Source organism: Artemia franciscana, chromosome 12 (assembly GCF_032884065.1).
Source record: "Artemia franciscana chromosome 12, ASM3288406v1, whole genome shotgun sequence".
Classification (NCBI taxonomy): Eukaryota; Metazoa; Arthropoda; class Branchiopoda; order Anostraca; family Artemiidae; genus Artemia; species Artemia franciscana.
The window spans coordinates 29,515,895-29,536,814 of record NC_088874.1 but is presented as its reverse complement, the minus strand read 5'-3'; the positions used below and the strand labels follow the sequence as shown (position 1 = coordinate 29,536,814).

Here is a 20,920-nt window from a genome sequence, read left to right as displayed (position 1 = left end):
AAAATTTACCCTACAATTCACAGGAAATTACGAAATTTCGGAAATTATGAGAAGGGCCAAAGCAACAGAAGAAAAAAAATATTAAGTTTTTGAATATCTGCTCACAAATTGGAATAACAATTAACGAATGTATTAATGAATAATATTCGTATTTTTTTCAAGCTGGTTTAACTGATAAAACTAATGCGCTAGTTTATTTCAAAACTTCAAGATTCTTAACTTATTTGCAGTGGCATGGCACAGTGAGAAGTGAACTTTAGAGCATTCGCAAGTGTTAGTAGACAGTGGCATTCATAGTATGGAAAAATCTCCGAGGGATATCTGAAAAAAAATACTTAAAAAATAGTGGTTTTATTTAATTAAGGGACAATTCAAACCTTCTCCAATTTCCAACTTAAATTACTATAGTCTTTTCAAGGCTTGAAATTCATAAGCTCCCCTCCCTTACACGATACTACTTATCAGCTATAAACTTACAATCACGAAAAAAAAAATAATATTCAAATTTTAGCAGAATTTTCGGGTGCCGTAGCCTGTATATTGGTCATGAGCGCTGTATATCCGATAATTGAGCCCAAAGTATATGTACACTCTTAATTATATCAATAATATTCACATATTTTGCAAAAATTAAATCATAAAGTGTACTGAAAATAGTAGAATAGAAATGATATAGTCCTGAACAGTGCCGCACGCAAGGCTCTCCTGTCTTTGCCCCTGTAACACCCAGGCTCCTGAGAGCAAGGTTAGATGGTAAACATGGAGAAATAACTATCGTCACCTAGGTATAATTAATTTATACCTAAATTTTTTTATCGCCAATTGCTCTGTTATCTCAGATTGAGCCAAAAAATGACCGACGTCATAGTAAAACTTCAGTGACATACTTGGATATCACTGAAGTTGCATTCATAGTAAGGGTTGGTTGGGAGGCTTAGAACTGGTGCCTGAAATGTAAAAAACTTTTTAAGATGGATATTTCTTGACTGAATGCCTGCTAGGAAATGACCGTCTCGAGAGTTGAACAATCCCCTTTCCAAATTAAATTTAAACTGGACCATTCCGAAACAAGTTCGTGGCAAAATATCTGCTTATTTGAATCTATACGGCATTTGTTTTGGACATACGATAATGCTATTTTGTAAAAATTCTATTGTTTCTAATTCACTAAATATGATTATCCGTTAGATCGTTCTTGCTAGAAAAAATGTCTTGAAAGTTTACAGAAAATTGTGTGTATCTAGCCTTTTCTATAAAACAATTTTGAAAATAAAAAATTGTATTATTTGAAAATTCAAGGATGTCATTTTGTTCCTCGAATTTATATTACCCATAGTTACTTCATCAATATTTTCAGAGACAAGATTGTAAGGATGCCTCCATACAAAAAAGATTTTCTTTGAATTACGGCCAGCATATAGGATCAAATCAGCAAACAACCTTAACCCCATCTTCCTCTGGGCTGGCTGATTCTATGATATCCTTCAGCTCTAGTGGCGTTAGCAGCAGTGCCTCATTACATTTTAGTGTGAATTCAGAAGGAGAAGACTGCTTCGACAGTATATCCAACTTAAGTCAAGGTAAAATAACTGTTTTAAAATTGATTTGCTTACGTATTATTTTAGTTAGTATCATATTTGATGTTTTATTTTATTTGGACGTAAATAAGGTTTGCTATCTACTTTATCCATTTAATGATAATTTTGCAAACCACTTTGGCCTGCCATCGCAAAAATAAAAAAACAAAGAGAAAGAAAAGATGGAATGGGGTTTTAGAAGGTTATACTGGATGAAACAAAACGAACATTTCGAGAGAACAAATGTTTCCCTTCTTAAGCAATATTCCATTTTCTGAGTGAAAATGCGAACGATGTAAACCAAATAAATTTAAAAAGGCAAGAACAAGGAGCTTATCACTTGTCTAGCATCTTAATGAGAACTTACTGTTAGTTGTTGGTTTTCGGGTGAGTGGCTGGATTTTTTGAGTTTTTTTCATTTTACTGTCTTTAATTAGTTTAATTTTGATTTTAACTTTTATATTATTCCGCATTATTAGCTTTTTAATTCCTCCAATGTGGGTTTTTATTTTACTGTGATCTCCTCATCGTTTGTTTTTGTCTTTTTTTATCTGGTCTATATCGTTCACATTTTCCCTAAACAAAATATGAACTTGATTTTTTGTGACTTTCTCTAATATTCTTGAAGAAGGAAAGCAGTTATCCCCGAAATATTCGTTTTCTTTTATTCGGAATTTTCGTTGGCCTTGTAAAATCCCCTTCTTGTTTTCTTCTCTTCCATTTCATTTTTTTATTTGTTTACTTATTTTTCTGCTTGCATTTTACCCAGAGAATTTTTTTTTGTTCTCTTCTTTTAGCAGCGCTGTGTACTTCCGAGACACTAATCTAATTACAGAGAAATATTTTCTTAATAAAAAACGTTTCGAAATTAGAAAAATTTCGATATTATCCCTCGAAAAATTTCTGTTTTGTGAAATGGTTGTGTGTCTCCATTCCACCAAAAGCTCCCTTTTCAGACCTTATCTTTGAAGAGAAATGAACTCTTAAGAAGATGTCGTCGGGTGGGCCTTTACGAGTTTGACTAACTGTGACAGCGAGCTGCGCCCCCCAGTGTCCTTGAAGAATTGCTACCTTCGAGGAAATGATAGCTTAATATTGACTTTGTAGCAATATTTGGTTTTTGAGTTTCACATAGATAGCACACACAGCTGTGTTTGCCTTAGGTGGTTTTGTACCGTGATATCAGTAGTAGCAATAGTAGAAGTAGTTTTGGAAAATTGTTAGGATATTTTCTTTAAGATAAATTACAATTTTTCAAGAGATTTTAGTCTTTATGCTTATTTTTTAGGTTAAAAAAAAATTAAATCTAAGTTTTAAAATACTTTGGAAAGAAAAAAAATTGGAAACTCCTCGGAAGGTTCAAAGTTACTGTGTTGGTTTTGATTAAAAAAAAAAAAAAGAAAAGTAAAATGACGACAGTACTTTAATTTTCTCCCATAATTAGATATTTTCTTTCTTAATAAACTGTTCTAGCATGCCAATTCCTTAATATGTATTGGATATCCGCCTTTTTTCACCCAGTTTGCGGCATCAATAGATGGCTTTTGCAGATCACCCCTCCCCCCCTCATGGTGAATGTCCCTTGTCAAATAAAATCATTTTCAAGCACTATTTCCTATGCATATCCTCTGCTCTTTTTAAGCATTTTTAATGTTGTACGATTTGGCTTGTAATTTTTATTTAATCAGGACAGTTACAACCCTACAGAAGAGTAGATCGAGTAGACATACTTTTCGCTGGCAAAAATAAAGGTGTTTATGGTTTGAGTATAGTTTAATTTCTCTCAGCTGGTTATCATGTTTTTTTTGTAGAGTTTGATTTTTTTTTTCTATCAAAATTAAATAAAAAAACAAGTTTTTTAACGGAAAGTAAGGAGCGACATTAAAACTTAAAACGAGCAGAAATTACTCCGTATATGAAAGGGGCTTTTCCTCCTCAACGCCCCACTCTTTACGCTAAATTTTGACCCTTTCTCTTAACTCTACTTTTTAAAACAGTAAGAAAACAGTTAAAACAGTAAGAAACTTTAGCGTAAAGAGCGGGGCGTTGAGGAGGGAAAGCCTCTTTCATATACGGAGTAATTTCTGTTCGTTTCAAGTTTTAATGTCGCTCCTTACTTTCCGTTACAAAAACTTGTTTTTTTTTAAATTTAATTTCTGGACGGTTTTGAATTAATGGATGTTTTGATCTTGGCTCTCCGCACATAAATAATTAAAACGAAATTTGCATATTAATTAATTGCAATTAATCGGAAAATTTTGAAAAAAAAGAAGCGAAGGAAGAATCCTTGTTGCCCTTTAAGTTTTTGATTACTTAAAAAAGCAACTAGAAATTTCAATTATTTACAAACGTTTTCATTGGTAAAAAATATACGTAACTTACGAATTAACTTACGTAACGAACTTCTATATTCGTATGTTTTTATTGCGTATATGAGGGGGTTCAACCCTCGTCGATACCTCGCTCTTTACACTAAAGCTTAGATTGTGTCCCAATTCCTTAAGAATTACCTCTGAATCACAAAGGCCGTATAATAAATAGTTAAAATTACTAAAAATACCTTAGCGTAAAGAGTGAGGTATAACGAGGAGGTAAACCCCTCATATGCGTAATAATTTTCGTTCGTTTTAAGTTTTAATGCTGCTTCTTACTTTCAGTAGAAAAAACTTTTCATATTTATTTTTCATTGTTTTTTCAAATAAAGCTGGAAAATTCTGCGCCGCCTTCATTGAAATTTTCTTCCCCCGTGATAAGTCTCTCCATGGAAATATCCTCCCACGTAACCCCCCTAAACCAAAAAAAAATCCGCCTGAAAACGTCTGTACACTTCCCAGTAACCATTACTACATGTAAACACAGGTCAAAGTTTTCAACTTGCAGCCCCTCCCACGGGGACTGCGGGGGAGTAAGTCGTCCCTAAAGACATAGTTATTAGGTTTTTCGACTAGCTGAATAAAATGGCTATCTCAGAATTTTAATCTGGTGACTCTGGGGAAAAAATGAGCGTAGGAGGGGGCCTAGGTGCTCTCCAATTTTTTGGTCACTTAAAAAGGGAACTAGAAGTTTCAATTTCTGTTAGAATGAGCCCTCTCGCAAGATTCTAGGACCACTCAGTCGATACGATCACCCCTGGTGGAAAAAACAAACAAAAAAACAAATTAACACGCATCCGTGATCTGTCTTCTGGCAAAAAAATGCGAAATTCCACATTTTTGTAGATAGGAGCTTGAAACTTCTACAATACGCTGAATCTGATGGTGTGATTTTCGTTAAGATTGTATGACTTTTAGGGGATGTTTCCCCCTATTATCTAAAATGAGGCAAATTTTCGCAGGCTCGTAACTTTTGATGGGTATAACTGATCTTGATGAAACTTGTATATTTAAAATGAGCATTAAAATTCGATTCTTTTGATGTAACTATTGATATCAAAATTCCATTTTTTCGAGTTTCGGTTACTATTGAGTTGGGTCGCTCCTTACTACAGTTCGTTACCACGAACTGTTTGATATGTCAATATTATGTCACAGGGATTTTGTAGTTTCAATATATACAACAAATTTTCTCCATTTAAAATTGATGCAGACTCTACAGCCTTACTATAGATCCTTTTGCGCTTTTGAGGCGGCCCTTTTTGACCCTCTTATGAGGCACTCATGATATCTCGAAAACTCTTTTTGATGTTATTGTTATTGATTTTCTTAGGGGCAAGTGTCTGTCAGCTCTTATAATCAAACATTTTGATAACCCTAGGTACAAACCTATTAACGCATTTCTGCATTCTAAAACTGGACAAAGACTGCGGGAACTATCTCATATTTTGACCCATTTACTTAAAATAAAGTTGACTTTTTTAAAACATTTTAAATTTCTGGATCCCTTAGGACAAAATTTAAATTTAAAAACTTTTACATTTTAGGGGGTGGCTGCTTCCCCTCGCTACACTAATTATATACAGAGAATGAATAATCAATTTATATCCATTAAAATTTCATTTTCATGGTCTGGAAATGACATTGACTTACAGCAGTAAAAGGTTTCTTGGCCTTTAAATAACAATTCTCATAAGTTTGACATGTGCGAGGTCAACTGCAGCCAGGTTTCATCCTATGAAAACTTTTTAAGTAGTATCCTTATGAAAGAGTTCTCTAGTCTACCTTTGATCTTTTCGGTTTGTTAATTTCTTGCTTACTATCAAACACAAGAAAACAATTATATCTTTGAGTAATGTCATTTAGAAAGGAGAAGACGTAGATAAAAATTTTAATAATTTAAAAATACATGTGACTTACTTTGAAATTGCTCTTATATGCAATATTAGAAACACAAGAACTTGTTAATTCAACGGTTTGATTTTTCATCTTGCAGAATCAAAAGAATAATAGAGATTATTCTTGTATAATTTCGCTGTTGCAAGTGTGGTCTAATTCCATTAGTTTACGTCAGTGAATTTGGTTTTTACGACAATTAAAGTGTTCCTGAATCAGGGACGTAGCTAGGGTTCTTAGCGTTGGTTCATCTTGTAGAATCAAAGAGAATAATAGATATCATTCTTGTATAATTCGGCTGCAAAAAGTGTGGTTTAATTCCATTAGTTTAATCAGAGACGTAGCTAGGGTTTTTAGCATCTAGGGAACATTTTTGTTTTTGCACCCCCCCCCACCATTAATACCACAAAATAAGTAAACAAAATAAAACTTTTAAGAACTTCAGTTTCCCCCTCAGAGGCAGTGACAGGAGGCAGTCGCCCCCTTGCCCCCTAGTTACGCCATTGTCGTTATTTTCTGTGAATTTTAGTGGGAACTATTATCAACTTCTGACAAAAACTGATTTGTTCTCCTCTTTGAAATTTTCAATCAGTAAAAAGAACTACATTTTTGAATCGCAAGATATTTTAGCTCTGTTTGTCTTTTGTGGATGTTGCCACCACTGATGAAAATTGCTACATTCTATGACGTAGTTTAAAGTAGCTTATGAATGGTTAGTGATGTTCAGTTTTATGTCACTCTCCTAATTCTTTAGTTTTTGGTAATTTTTGTTCTCGTTATCTTTCTCCCTCTGTTATTATTCTCTCTGACGACGTTTCCAACAGTGCTTTCCACTAGGAATGAAGGACTTTTTCGAGGATGGCTATTAAACCTTTGAGATTTTTCCCGTTAAGAAAAATCTCGATTGAAAGAATAATGCATGCTGGAATCTTTTTAAGTAGTTTCTTGTATGTCGAAATTCATGTCGCCAGGCTGATTTTCGGGGGTTGACATACCACCAGTCAACCATTTACCTAGATTTCTTCCCTAGAGTTTTATCTTTTGAATGTCTTTTTATTGGATTAACGGATGGGTTTCAAAGGACAATATCCCTAGACCTTTCCAAATGGGGATACAGCGTCTTACGAAGCTGTTCTTCAAGTAATCAGTGTGAGATGTTTGCTCTTGTAGGTGATCCGACCGCAGCTTGTTTCTGCGTGTTTGCTGCATTGGATTGACAAATAGCAGAACAAGTAGAAATAATTCAGCGGAGGGGGGCTAGAACACAGCCTTTTCTGTGACATCAAGTCTCTCATTGCTGATTGAAATCTCAACCGCCCTTGCAGCAGCGGCGCTACTGGGGGATTTTGACCTTAGCAGCTGTTTGATTTCTTTGCTTTATCAGCACCTTTTTCTTTTCGATCTACTATAAATTTCTAACAGTATCTTCCTCTGTTTTTTGCTTTGAATGCAAGACTAGTTTCAAGGATGATCATTAAACCTTGATGATTTTCCTTTTGGCACAACGGACTTTTTTCAACATGGAAGAGAAAAAATTCACTTTATATGCTCCTATTATTTAGTTTGACTTCAAAAAAGGAGCTATCATTGACAGAAGGTAGCAAATTTATTGCACATTAGCCACGCTATAGAAGGCGTGTCTCAGAATCAACTTCGAAAGATGATGACAATGAAGTGTTATCCTAGTTCTCAAACAGTTCATGGCAACGAACCGTAAGTATGAAGTGACCCCGGCTCGATAGAGAGAGAGAGAGAGAGAGAGAGAGAGAGAGAGAGAGAGAGAGAGAGAGAGAGAGAGAGAGAGAGAGAGAGAGAGAGAGAGAGAGAGAGAGAGAGAGAGAGAGAGAGAGAGAGAGAGAGAGAGAGAGAGAGAGAGAGAGTTCCTACTCTTAGCACTTTTTCATATAGTGTGTTGTAAGGAACTGTAAGTAATGAACGTCCCGGCTCAATAGATACCGAAACTCTAAAAAACGGAATTTTAATACCAAGAGGCATACCAAAAGGATTGGCTTATTATGCTGATTCCAAATATGTATGTTGCATTAAGTTTAGTTATACTCATTAAAAGCTACGAGCTTGGGAAAATTTGTCTGATTTTCGAAAAAAGGGGAAAATACCCCCTGGAAGCTATAGAATTTTAATGAAAATCACACCACCTGATTTAGCGTATCAAAGAACCCTACTGTAGAGGTTTCAATCCTCTATATGCAAAAATCAGGACTTTTCTCATTTCTGCCAGAAGGAAGATCACGGATGCATGTTTATTTGTTTTTGTTTTTTTATGGTTGGCTGTATCGACCCCCCTTTATATGGGCTCCTCCCACACCACTTTTTTGCCAAAATCGTCCGACCAAATTTTGAGATTGCTATTTTGTTCAGCACAGTTGACAGGCCCAATAACTATGTTGTTGGAGATAAAATGACCCCCCACAGTTCCTGGGGAAAGATTTTAAAGTTGTAAAATTTATTCATTTCTTACGTATATGGGAAAAATGCATACATTTCTAGGGTGGGGAGGGGAGGACGGATTTTCTGCGCGTGGGGGGGGATATCCTGCATGTGGGAAATTGTCCACGGAGAAGGAAGTTTCCAAGGGTTAAACTTTTCAGTGGAAATTACCGATTCAATTTCACGCGCGTTAAAAGTAATTATTGACGGTAAATTTTTCCCAGGATTGAATTGTCCAAAGAATAGTTTTGTGGGGAGAGGGATTTTTCCTTGAAGGTAGAGCCAGATATCTTGGCGCTATTTAAGAAAGATGAGAAATTAAATAAAAAAGCAAGTTTTTTCAACTTAAAGTAAGGAGCAATATTAAAACATAAGACGAAAAGAAATTATTACATACATGAGGGGGATTGCACTCCTCCTAAACACCTTCCTCTTTACGCTAAAGGTAAGATTTTGTCCCAATTCTTTAAAAACGACTCCTGAAACACAAGAATCGTTTAATTATAACAGTAAGTAATTTTGTTCAAGTCCCCACAAACTTTAGCGGGAATAGCGAGGCGTTGAGGAGGAGCAACTCCCCTCATATACATAATAATTTCTGTTCATTTTGAGTTTTAATGTTACTCCTTATTTTCAGTTGAAAAACTTGTTTTTTTTTTAATTTAATTTCAAATACCGCTCTTGCTTAGCCACAATTATGCTAAAGAACTGCCCCGCTGCTAGGAATGAGTCTTAACTATAATTGCTGTTAGAATATTTATAATAATTAAGACTTTAGCATAATCAGAGCTACTTTGAATTCCTAAATTCAACTCTATTTCTTTTTAGTGTCAGCTACTACTCTTAATAATCTAGTTACTTTCGATTCAAAAGTTACTTTCGGTTCATCTAGTTACTTTCGGATCATGACAAAAATTGACTTGATTAGGCCAGTTGCCAGATTTAACAGCTCGAGAGTAGATGTGAGCGAGCGGAATCCCGAGTATAACATTACTTGGGAAAAAATGACGCAAGATGGAAAATTGACAATCCTGAATCGAGTAACTTCTGACTGTGCTTTGTATTGGAAACACGTCTACCTCAGTCAATTTAAAAGGCGTTATTTGGTCTCCTTCAACTTATGAACGTTATTACCCTCCTCCCATAAACTGAGCACGTTGGAGGGATCGGCCAAATCTATTTTTCAGTACCTTTGTGGTTTCATTCACTTTTCTTTTGTTTGAGTTAAATGTTTGATTTTTTTGTAAAATATGATTTCTGGTTATGTGTAAATGGTCATTTAAAAATAGAATCTTATCTTAATTTTTTTCAGAGATGTATAGTTATTTCCAAATACATTGTATTGACTATACTTCGAAGATTTAAACTGTGTTAAGAAACACAAGACGAGTGGTCAATTGGGCGGTAAACTTGGTTTCCTCGTGGGGGGCAAATCAGCCTTCCCCCCTGTAATGCATAATTTTAAAAAGTCAGATTTAAATTGCGGTTCCTCACTTGCTTCAATGATGTTGTTTTTTAACACGTTTTCAAATTTCGGGTACTAAAGTCTATGTTGCATAAAATATCATAGCTAAACTAGTTTAAAATGATATTAATGTTTTGTTTTTATCTTTCAATATATCGGTATATTACTTTTTCAACTTAATGTACCGTCAAAACAACCGAATGCCTGGTTTGATATGTTTTTATTTATAAAACAAATATAGCTTAACGTTTTACATAGAAATAGTCCCCCCTCCTTCCTTTGTCATACTAGCTTTTTTCCGATTGTGTGGGTGCTTCTTATTCTAATCATCAAACTATTTTTTTCTATTATTATGACACCAAAATGTAAGTTCTGCGCGTGAATACCCTATTCTTCCCTTTACGCATTCCATTAATAAGCTTCCCTAGTGTGGCAATTCCGCCTCATCTCCCTTAACGCGATCAAGTTTAGCCCTAGACTATAAAAAAAACTGGTGGGTAAATGGGCTGGTCAGCAATGGCGAGCCACAGTGAGCAAATATGTAAGTTTACACGCTTCCAATTCTGAATTAGCTCATTTTTCTACGAGAGATTTTTGTGTAAAATAGTAATTGGGCTAGTTACGAACCGCTGACGGTAAGGTAAAGATATCTACTTATCTTTCTTTAACAGAATATCATACCTGCGCAATAGTAGCCTGTTCCACATTGACCGCTTTATTTCTTCTCTTTCGAAAGCTAGTTAAAATGGTTTTTTAAAGTCAATTAAGTAAAAAACAAGTTTTTTCAATTGAAAGTAAGGAGCAACATTAAAATTTAAAACGGACAGAAATTATTACGTAAATGAAGGGGTTTCTCCTCCAAAACACCACACTCTTTACGCTAAAGATTTTTAGGACTTTTAAAAAATGCTTCTTATTGTTCTAATTAAGCAAACATCGCATTCCAGGAATCGTTCTTAAAGAATTGGAACATAATTCAAACTTTAGCGTAAAGAGCGAGGTGTTTTGGTAGAATGACCCGCCTCATATTTAATGCACTTGAGCCTGCAGCTCAAGTAGCTGTAAGCCTGCATTTTTCTTAAGTAAAGTACTTTTTGAGAAATCCTAAGTTGATCCATAGCAGTTTGAAAGGCCTTTATTTTGCAATAGAATATTAGATTTTTGAATTACCAAAGATTAACTTGCTCTTGGTAATCTGTTTATAACCAGGTTGGTTTAGCCATAGCTATGCAGTGTATGCATGCAGAGACATACACTCAGGCATATCTTTGAGAAGATACTGAAATACAATAAAAAAGGGTATATAGCGATCATCGACTTCCGTTCTGCCTTTGATACTGTAGACAGACAATTCTTGCGGCTCATTCTTGGTGCTACAAGCCAACCTACAAAGAAATCAGCCTCTTTTAAGAACTTATTCCTTCTTATTCCTTCCCCATCTACAACGCGGTATGGCAAGGATGCGCTGCTGCACCTGAGCTGTTTAGCTGCGAAATCGACCAAATTCTGAACGAGACACACCGTTTCCACCCTTTTGGCACCAGTTATGTCAGGAGAACCCTTTCTGACATTGACTTTGCGGACGATGTAGCTATTCTTAGTGACAATCTTGACCAGTGCTAGTGTGAACTCGAAACAATCTTCTCCAGAGCCGTTAGAGTAGGGCTGCAAATTGATTGGAAGAAAAGAATGATTAGCCCACAGATAAGACCGCTTCAATGTCACCCGTAACTGCTGAAATCAATAATCAAAGTGTCGACTTGGTAAGGCAGTTCACATATCTCGTATCAATTATATATTCAAATGGCACACTTGACGTCAAAATCTCTGCCAGATCAACCAAGGCAAACTCTATATTTGGACCACTCATGAGGGCAGTTTTCTCAAACCACAACTTAATCACCGACCCAAATCTTGAATTTTCAACGCCATGGTTTCAAGAATCATTCTATACTCTTCTGAGACGTGTCCGATAATTTAGAAACAGCTTTTAACATAGACACTTGTGTCGAATAGAAGGCTTCAAATGGTATGACAAGGTCAGCAGCACCAAGATCCTGACAACCTTCTAACTGGCAAATCTTTCTACTCAAGTAGAAGCCCGTTCCCTGAGGTGTTAAGGCCACCCATTCCACCTCCTGCCAAGAACAATTACAAGGATCACCTCAGAAAATGGCTGGTGATGTCCTAGAGGGAGATCAAACACCAGGGGGGATGATGTGAAAAAATCAACGACTTCTCAGCCGCAATATCAACCCAAACGAGGCCCGATAACTGGCCCAGGGCAGGACCACCTGGAGAAGTCTGACAGCACTGTCAACTAGTTCCCTCTACGCTATTGACCTTGCTGAGCAAGAGCATTAAGTTAGGCCATCTTTTTCTAACCCCTCTAACTTACAGTTGCTGTTCTAAAAAGTATGATTGTCATAAAAACAACGAAAATGATAATAGTTAATTCACGTACGAATGAGTATTTATTGAACCCCAAATAAGGCTGGAGCTGCTAAAGATAAAGGTAAGCTAAAGAACCGGCCTATGTTATTTCATATTGGGCCGTAGGATCTTCCCCAATAGCCTAACTCAAGACTTTGCGTTACGCTAATCAATCTTAAGGGGGAAATTTGTCCATTGGCGCTGTCCGTAGGCAATTTCTAGTAGACTTAACTCCACATTGAATTTTACATAGCGTAACTGTTCGCGTTATGGGAAAGTCGCAACAGTAGAAATACAATGGAATTTCCGGATGTGCAACTTATAAATTTTGAAAATAGCTTAATAAACTCTTCCTAGAAAGCCTTCCACCTCTTGGTCTGAGATTGAATATTTTTGGATATAATAAAATTTGGTTTATACCTTTTTTTGAAAAAATGAATTTTGAAAATACAAAATAAAAATAATATGGACAAAGAGTAATGACCTAAAATATGCCGCTGCAAAACAAAATATTCATAAACAAGTCGATGATTGTAGATAACGTGGCGAAGCTCGTTGATAAAACAATGTAAAAACTCATATAATTCCCACTATGTAGTAGGGTAAATAACGGATAATAGAATAAGAAATAAAAACCACAAATAATTAAAAAAAATGTAGAAATGAAGAGACAAACATTAAAAACAAAAGTCACATTCAAGAAGGTGCTTTTTTGTTTGAATGTTTTGCTTTTGTTCTTAAGGTTTGTTACTTTATTTAAGTCCGTAGACTTCAGTCTATATAGCTATGGAAACTGAGTGGATGTGAAATATTTTATATTTTATCTTTTTTTTTACTACCTATGAATTTCTCGTTTTCTTTATTTTCCTATGTTTCAACTTATTTTCTTGCTGAGCCAGTGCGATTTCAAGTCTTATTTATTGACCCTGTAAGAGTGAAGTTTTAAGACAGATAGTTCGTTACTTTCGTTTATTAACAAAAAACTTTATCAATTTCAATGCTAATTCCGCCAGCTTTAGGGTCGTCAATCAGAAATAATTTGTATTAAAAAAATGTATTGCATGAATTTGTATTATTTATTGTGTTATTAATTTTTATTAATTTGTATTAATTGTTATTAATTTATATTATCTGTAAAAATAATTTTTATTAAAAATAATATGTATAGAAAAAATAGACTAAAGATGGACAAGTCTTCCTTTTGTCAATGAAAACTAACTTTCTGTCTTTCCCTGTGTGGAAGCTTTGCTTCTTCTGATTATTAAATGAAAAAAACAGAAATTATTTCGTATATCCTCCCCCCTCGTCAATATGCTGCTCTTCACGAGCATTTTTAAAGAAAAAGATTCTATTAGAAATTAATGGCCCTTGTGTTTCAGGAATCGTTCGTTAGGAATTGGGACAAACAGTCAAACTTTAGTGTAAAGACCATGGTATTTAGGAGGGAGGTCCTTAATATACACAATAATTGGTGTTCGTTTTGATGTTGCTCCTTACTTTAAGTAGAAAAACTTTTTTTTTTAATATCTAATTTCTGATCGTTTTTCAAGTAATACCGGCAAATCTGGCTCATACTCTATGAAAAATCCCTCCCCCACGGGATACTCCTCCGTGGAGAGTTCCTTCCTCGTGAAAATCCCCCCTCATAAAAATTTCTTGCAGACGATTCAGCCTGAAAAATTATCCGTAGGGTACTTTCATCTGAAAATAGACTTTAAGCTCAATCGTTTTTCCAATCACTCCGGAAATCCCCCCATTTCATGCAAATTTGTCCCAAAAAATCAAAATATTCTGGAAATTTTCGACGGAACATTCCCCCAGAACTTAACTATATGCAAAACTGAGTTAATAAACACAAACTAAGACGAATAAAAAAAAATTCGTTTAGAAATTATGTCAAATTTCCCCAGTGGAAAATTTTCCCTGGAAAGTTTACTCCTGGAAATTTCCCTTCCTATGGAAAATTATCCCTATGTAAATCTCCCCAAGCACAAAATCCCCCCTCACAAAAAATGCTTGTATACTTCCCATTTACAAATAATATAACAAATACAAATACTATACGTGAACAATGGGTAAATTTTAAAACTTGAACACCTATCCCCGGGGGCTGTGGGGAGTCAATTTATCTCCAAAGGCACATTTTGGAGACCTTTCAACAATTCTGAACAAAATGGCAATTTCAAAGTTTTAATCGAATGAATTTGGAGAAAAAGGGACGTGGGAGAGGGCTAGCTTCCCTCCAATCTTCTAGACACCTAAAAAGGGCACTAGAACCTTTAATGTCTGATCAAATTAGCCCCCTTTCGATGCTCTTAGACCATTGGTTCGATAATATCACCCCTTGGGAAAAGAAAAGAAAAAAAAAAAAACAAATAAACACTCATCCGTGGTCTTTCTTCTGGCAAAAATAAATAAAAAGAAACCACATTTTTGCAGTTTGGCACTTGGGCTGCAGATAGGCTCTACAGTAAGGCTCTCTTATATATTGAATCTGATGGTTTCATTTAAAAAAAAAAAAAAATTTGACTCATAGGGGATATTTTCCCTTTTTTCTAAAATTAAGAAGATTTTCTCCGGATATATATATATATATATATATATATATATATATATATATATATATATATATATATATATATATATATATATATATATATATATATATATATATATATATATATATATATGTGTGTGTATATATGTGTATATATATATATATATATATATATATATATATATATATATATATATATATATTGATATAAAAATTTTGTTTTTAGAACTTCGATTTTTTTTTGTTATATTTTATTTTTTTTATTATATATATATATATATATATATATATATATATATATATATATATATATATATATATTATTTTGTTGGAAGTTTCTTATCTTGTTTTTTTTTTTTGTATTACAAATTCCATTTGTTTGGAAGAAACTGTTATGTCGCATTGCATTAACTTGTTCTCTGGCTTTCCATGCCTAAACTTTGGAAATGAGCCGCAAAGCCTTACTTCAAAAAATACTTCCAGCATAAGGGCCTAAAAATTATCCTTAAAATCGAGAACACTAGTTTCAGAAATATCGCCTAAATGTACCCAACTGTCATGCAGATAAAATCACTCAAGTTAGAGATGTTGGTCGTATGACTAGACGGAAAGAACCATGGTTAAAAGGTTGTTACTTGTCAACTTCGCAAACAACTTTTTTAGTTTAGACCCTTGACAGAAAACCCTCAAAAATACACTCTCTTTTCTAAGTGGTGGAATATTTAGAAATTTTGGGTCTTTCCTTTTATTTATTTTGTTATACTTGTTAGTATAATTTAAAATCATCGTAAAGGGGGGAAGGATCCGAAATCCTTAGTCGTAAAAAGGCTCCCAAAAAATCTTCATTTAGAGCCTATTTTACTCTGTAATGTTTACTTCTCACGTAATTATTTCATTGTTTGTGCTCAGCTATCCAGTTTTAAAATTCCTCCCTCATTGCAGCGAAAGGTATGTGGAAACTTTCCACTCTCTTAAACTTTATTGCCCAATTTCGTTTTCCTTAGTTCTCTTTAAGTTGAAAAAAGGAGTAGTTGGTAACCAGGGCTTCGACCTTTGTAAAATAAGTTTAAGGTACATCTACTTATAACAAAAAGCTACAACATAAAATGAAACAGGGAGTGTGTTTGGAGAAAATATCTGATGAAAATGATGCATAAAACAATATTAACAGTAATAAATTTACAAAATCGGTGTTTTGGTGGCAGAAGGTAGAAATTTTGCTAATTACAGGGTGAGAGGGGTGAAAAAGATCAATTGGGGAGCCAAATTTTATCAGTTCCTCTCCCAAACATTAAATCCTGTATCTGTCTCTTGTTACCAGACAGTGCTTGGGAACAAATGTCACTAATGTTACAAATATTTCTGTTACTTCTTACTGATTTTGCTTCTTATTACTATTACTTATATTATTCCTTTTTATTCTTATTATTCTTAATGTTTTCTCTTATCTATTTTTATGTTCATTTCTCAAAAACAGTGTTCTTTAGGGTTTTGAAACCAAATAATTAATCTCCTTTTAAAAAAAGGAGATGTCAAATATACTCATTCATTTTGACATGGTGATCTAATCTCATGGTTCGAACGATAAATTTTAATGCGGGACGGGATAGTTGAAATACGGAATTTTGACTGTCCTTTTCCCTCGAGAGTTCTTTTACAGGTTCTACTGGTTTTTGTTTTTTTTCGGTCGTTTCAACAGAATCTTTAAATATAACTAGCATAGTTTTACAAATTTTGTTCTATTGTATAATAAAAGTCCATTTATTTCTCATTAGCTGTGGAATGCAAACTTGCGTGTTCTTATCAAAAAGAAATATATTAGAAAGGCTAAATGAACACCGGTAACCATAGCAATGGAAGGAAAGCATAAATGACAAAGAAGAATGAATAAACTATTAATGTGCAATTTCTATTGATAGAGAGCTATACGAATATCACGTCAGGTTCACTAATTTCCCTGTACTGTTCGTATGCACTGCGACATAAATTAAAGAAAAATAATAGATTTTGTAATTGAAAAATGAATAGAAGTCAAATATTATAAGCCACTTTTTTGGGAGAAAGGGTTGTTCTTTAATTCGTCCTCGTCGAAGATTCACCAACTCTCCGCCATCTGGTGTGTATCTTGGAGCAGCACTTCTTATCCCTCACTTTAAGCCACTTTAAGTCACGCCCCGAGTAGTAAGCACTAAGTATTGCTACATCTGAAGAGAACTTTGAATTCCTAAAATTTTAAATTCAGAGTCACTAACATCAGCAATCCCTGCGGTAAAGTCTGTGATGCTAGTAGAATTCCATGAATTGCATTTTGTTAAAAAGAATTTTTTAGTTCATTTCCTGCATCTCAAAGAGAATATAACTTGTTATAATTCGGGAATAACTAAAAAACGCTTTTTTATTTTCATTAAAAAGCTATAAATTTACATTCAGGGCAAATAAAAAGTATATACTCATTTCCACATTTCCTGTGGAGGCAGTCCAATAATCCACATCATTTCCTTATGGCTACGTTACTGTAAACTTTATACCCTGTTTGGGTTAGTGTTATTCTGGCCAACAATAGAGGATGAATTTGTTCCTTTATCTACCCTTGCTTTATCGCTAAAGTACCCGCTATTACCCGCTATTCTGCCCGTGACAAAAGTTTCAAGTCCTTTCCTTTTTTTAGCTTAGTCATCTTGAGCCATTCTATCTACCTTTTTTACATTATCCTTACAATAGTTTAATTATTTTTTCCTGCTCATCTTAAGAAATTATTTCCCTTTCTCATCTGCTTTCGGGACTTAGTGTAAAGAAACAAATTAGAAAGTAATCTTTTGAACCTAGTGCTAAAAGGTTTCCCGCTGAGACTAAAATAGAAAGCTTTTCTTAAGATGTCCTTGCAGTGTCTCAATCAGCGGCTTTGTACGGCTGAGTAATGACTGCTAACTATTTTCTAATTACTCTGAGAATCACTGGCTTAAGAAAAGGAAAATAATGTAAAACTTTATTTGGAGGAAAAGGAAAAACAGTGCTAAAAAAACGAAAAAAAAAAACAACAGGAAATGCTCTGAAGTAGCTGTTTCTGTTTCTCTTGCTTTGAGTTTTCTATTTGCCCATAAATGATTTTTTTTTTTTCTTTAACTTGTGAGATCAGTATGAATATAATTGTAGTATTGAAAGAGAGTATAGTTGAATGAAAAACAAAAATTTTCTTCCGAAAATTTCTTGGTGGTTAAGTCATTCTGACGGTGGTGAAGTTCAAACGGGAGTAGCCACCTCCTGTCACTACCAATCTTAGGTGATCTATGGCGTTTAAAGTATTGGAAAAAAAATATGTAAGATCAGCTCGTCAGATCGGTATTTGTTAAGTAATGGTATTGAACAGAGAGTATTGTCGAATAAAAAGTAACAATTTCTTTTGTGGACTCATTGGTGGTTAAGCTAATCTGATATTGGTGAGGTTCAAGCGAGAGCAGCCACCACAAGTCATAACCAATCTTAGTTGATCTAAGTCTGTTAAAGTACTGGTAAAAACCATGTAAGATGAGCTCGTAGAATCGATATAAACTGAATAACAGTGCTGAACAGGAGTATAGTTGAATAAAAAACAATTTCTTCTGAAAAATCATCGGTGGTTAAGGCAATCTAACAATTATTAGGTTAAACGAGGTTATTTTTGAGTTCTTAGTTTGAGTTCTGAGTTATTTATTTAACAATAAGTTTCATAAACAAAAAACTACTTCAAGACAATCTCCCCCATAAGGCTACATGGCTGGGAAGGAACAGGGGAGAAAAAAATACCAACACAAACAAATATAAACAAAATCCAAAAAAATCGAGTCGTGTCACTGCCAATTTTAGTTGATCTATGGTTGTTTAATTTTTGGTTAAAACCATGAATATCTTTTTGAGCTCAGGTCTTAAAGTCAGTGAAAACCGTAATAATAATATAAATCAAGTATGGTGGAATAGAAAGTACCAATTTTTTCTAAAACGTCTTCTTATTTAGCCAATCAGACGGTGGTAAAATCCAAACGAAAAAGATACTGTTCAACTTTTCAACTGTTCAATACTGTTCAACTAAAGATACTGTTCATCTTTTTAATCAAGTTTTCAATTCTAAAGAAATATGATGCTCATTAATTTATTTTAATTAGCTTTGATAAAAACAATGCATCCAGAAACAATGCATCCTTATTTTTTTTCTGTGATTTCTTTTCTGTATTTCTTTTTTCTCAGTTTTTAGTAGTTCATTTTACTTCATTGGTTGGTTTAAGTATTTTACCAAATTCTTAAAGTAGCAAGGATAGTGGAAATGAAATAAGATGGTTAAATGTAAACCTGCGCAACCATATGTCATAAAAATTAGAAAACTGAGAATTTAAATTTTAGTGGAAAAAAAAGCTCCATATGCAGCTGTGCAACTTTGATAATAGTGGGCACCAAATTTTATAAAGGTAGACGGAGGTGAAAAACCACCAAAAAGTAAGAGCTAAAAAATATGGCATCGAACAGCTTAAGAAGGTCCCCCATGGAAGTCTAGTTGTCCTTTTGGATCAAGAGATAGCTAATGTTTTATTTTTGACGGACAAAGAGCATGGTAAAATTTAAATAAAAATTTTGTTGTTTTAATTTCGTCGGTTCAACACGCAACACCGACAAAAATATGACTCTGCCATAAAAGCTTCATAATTTTGAAACAATAAAAAGAAAAATCTTGGAAAATAGCAGTGTTCGGGCATGAACAGACCTAAGATATATCCAAAAATGGGAGGGATCTTCTTATGTTGTTGACCATGGTGCTTTTAAACATTCTGCCGTTGCTTCCTTGGTTTTGATTGTGCAATAATATTATAAGAAATATTGAGTTGAATAAACAAAACCATATGTTACACAACCTTGGCGTTGAACCTGAAATGATGCACATGAATGATTAGATTACAGGGGCTATAGTTCATAGAATGATTCTCACATTTGCCAAAGCTTTATTAGCTAACCATCAGAAGTACCTACCGCAACTCATATTTATTCCCCATATTACTAATACACCTTCTTGATTATTATTTTTTTAACACGTACTTTTGTAGTTATTTTGGCGTTATTGGCAAGCTTACTTCGGAGATTAGGTCTTTACTCAAATTCGAGTTAAAGTACCAGAGATGCAAATTAGCATAAAATACTTCTAGCCATTGTGGACCCATCATATCTGTATTCAAAATCTTTGGTCTGTTAAAGACGTTTTTTGACAGTTTCAAAATTAGAAAAATTTTACGACAGTATCACATGTTCATCTATGTTGCCATGTTGGACCATGGAAATGAATAAACAAAACTGATTATTTCGACCATTTTCTGATTTTTTTTTCTTGTAATTTGGAACCTGCTACTAGGGCAGCATTCAGGATTTTATTGGGGGGAGTGTATTTTACAAAAGAGTTTTTTCGAGGGGGTGCTCAAAAACTCCAAAAACTCATGACAAGTTTGTTTATATTCATTTTTTTTTAATTTTTACGAGGCGGACAAACATTTCGTGGGGGGGCTCAAACATCGTACCCCCTCCTAAGGAAACGGCCTTGCCTGATGCTGCGAGCCACTGCATAACTGGATATGGAAGTCCTTTTCATTAAAAGACCTCCGTATTATCTTGATTTTTTCCATTTTCTTTATATATATATATATATATATATATATATATATATATATATATATATATATATATATATATATATATATATATATATATATTGTCATGGAAATTCCACCTAGGCAGTTCAAAAATAAGGTTTGATTTTCACTGTCCTTGGCGCTTAAACACTTTTAGAACTAGCTTTTGTAAAGAAATTCCTATGTAGAAAGGTTGTAATTGAAGAATTGCCTGGAAATATTGAGGATGTGCATGAAAGTTGTGCGTATGTGTTTTTTTTTTTTTTTTGCGGAACGAAAATCTAGGCTGAAACATGGTCAGAGTGAATGGGGGTACCTAGAATTTTCATAATGTACAGAAGAGCATAAATAAGGCTTTATAGATTTTCACAGAAATTCTGTTGTAGAATTGACACAAAAACGTATGTAAAAATTGAAGTGTTTAGATTGATAATGTATTTTTAGCTTGGTGTTTGACAGTCCTGCAGCATCAGTGTTTGATCTAGGAATGCAAAAATAAGTAATTTTTGTTTTTTTCTGCCTCCAGT

General features: G+C 34.1%; 1 protein-coding gene across 2 annotated transcripts in view; it reads left to right on the top strand.

Annotated features, from left to right (window-relative positions):
* LOC136033969 (pleckstrin homology domain-containing family G member 5-like) overlaps nt 1–20,920 on the top strand; it is a 405,461-nt gene that overhangs the window by 335,347 nt on the left and 49,194 nt on the right. For both annotated transcript variants that reach the window (XM_065714997.1, XM_065714998.1), the window contains one exon: nt 1,358–1,580. In XM_065714997.1, coding sequence (XP_065571069.1) covers nt 1,358–1,580 — 223 coding nt within the window. The remainder of the gene's footprint in view (nt 1–1,357; nt 1,581–20,920) is intronic.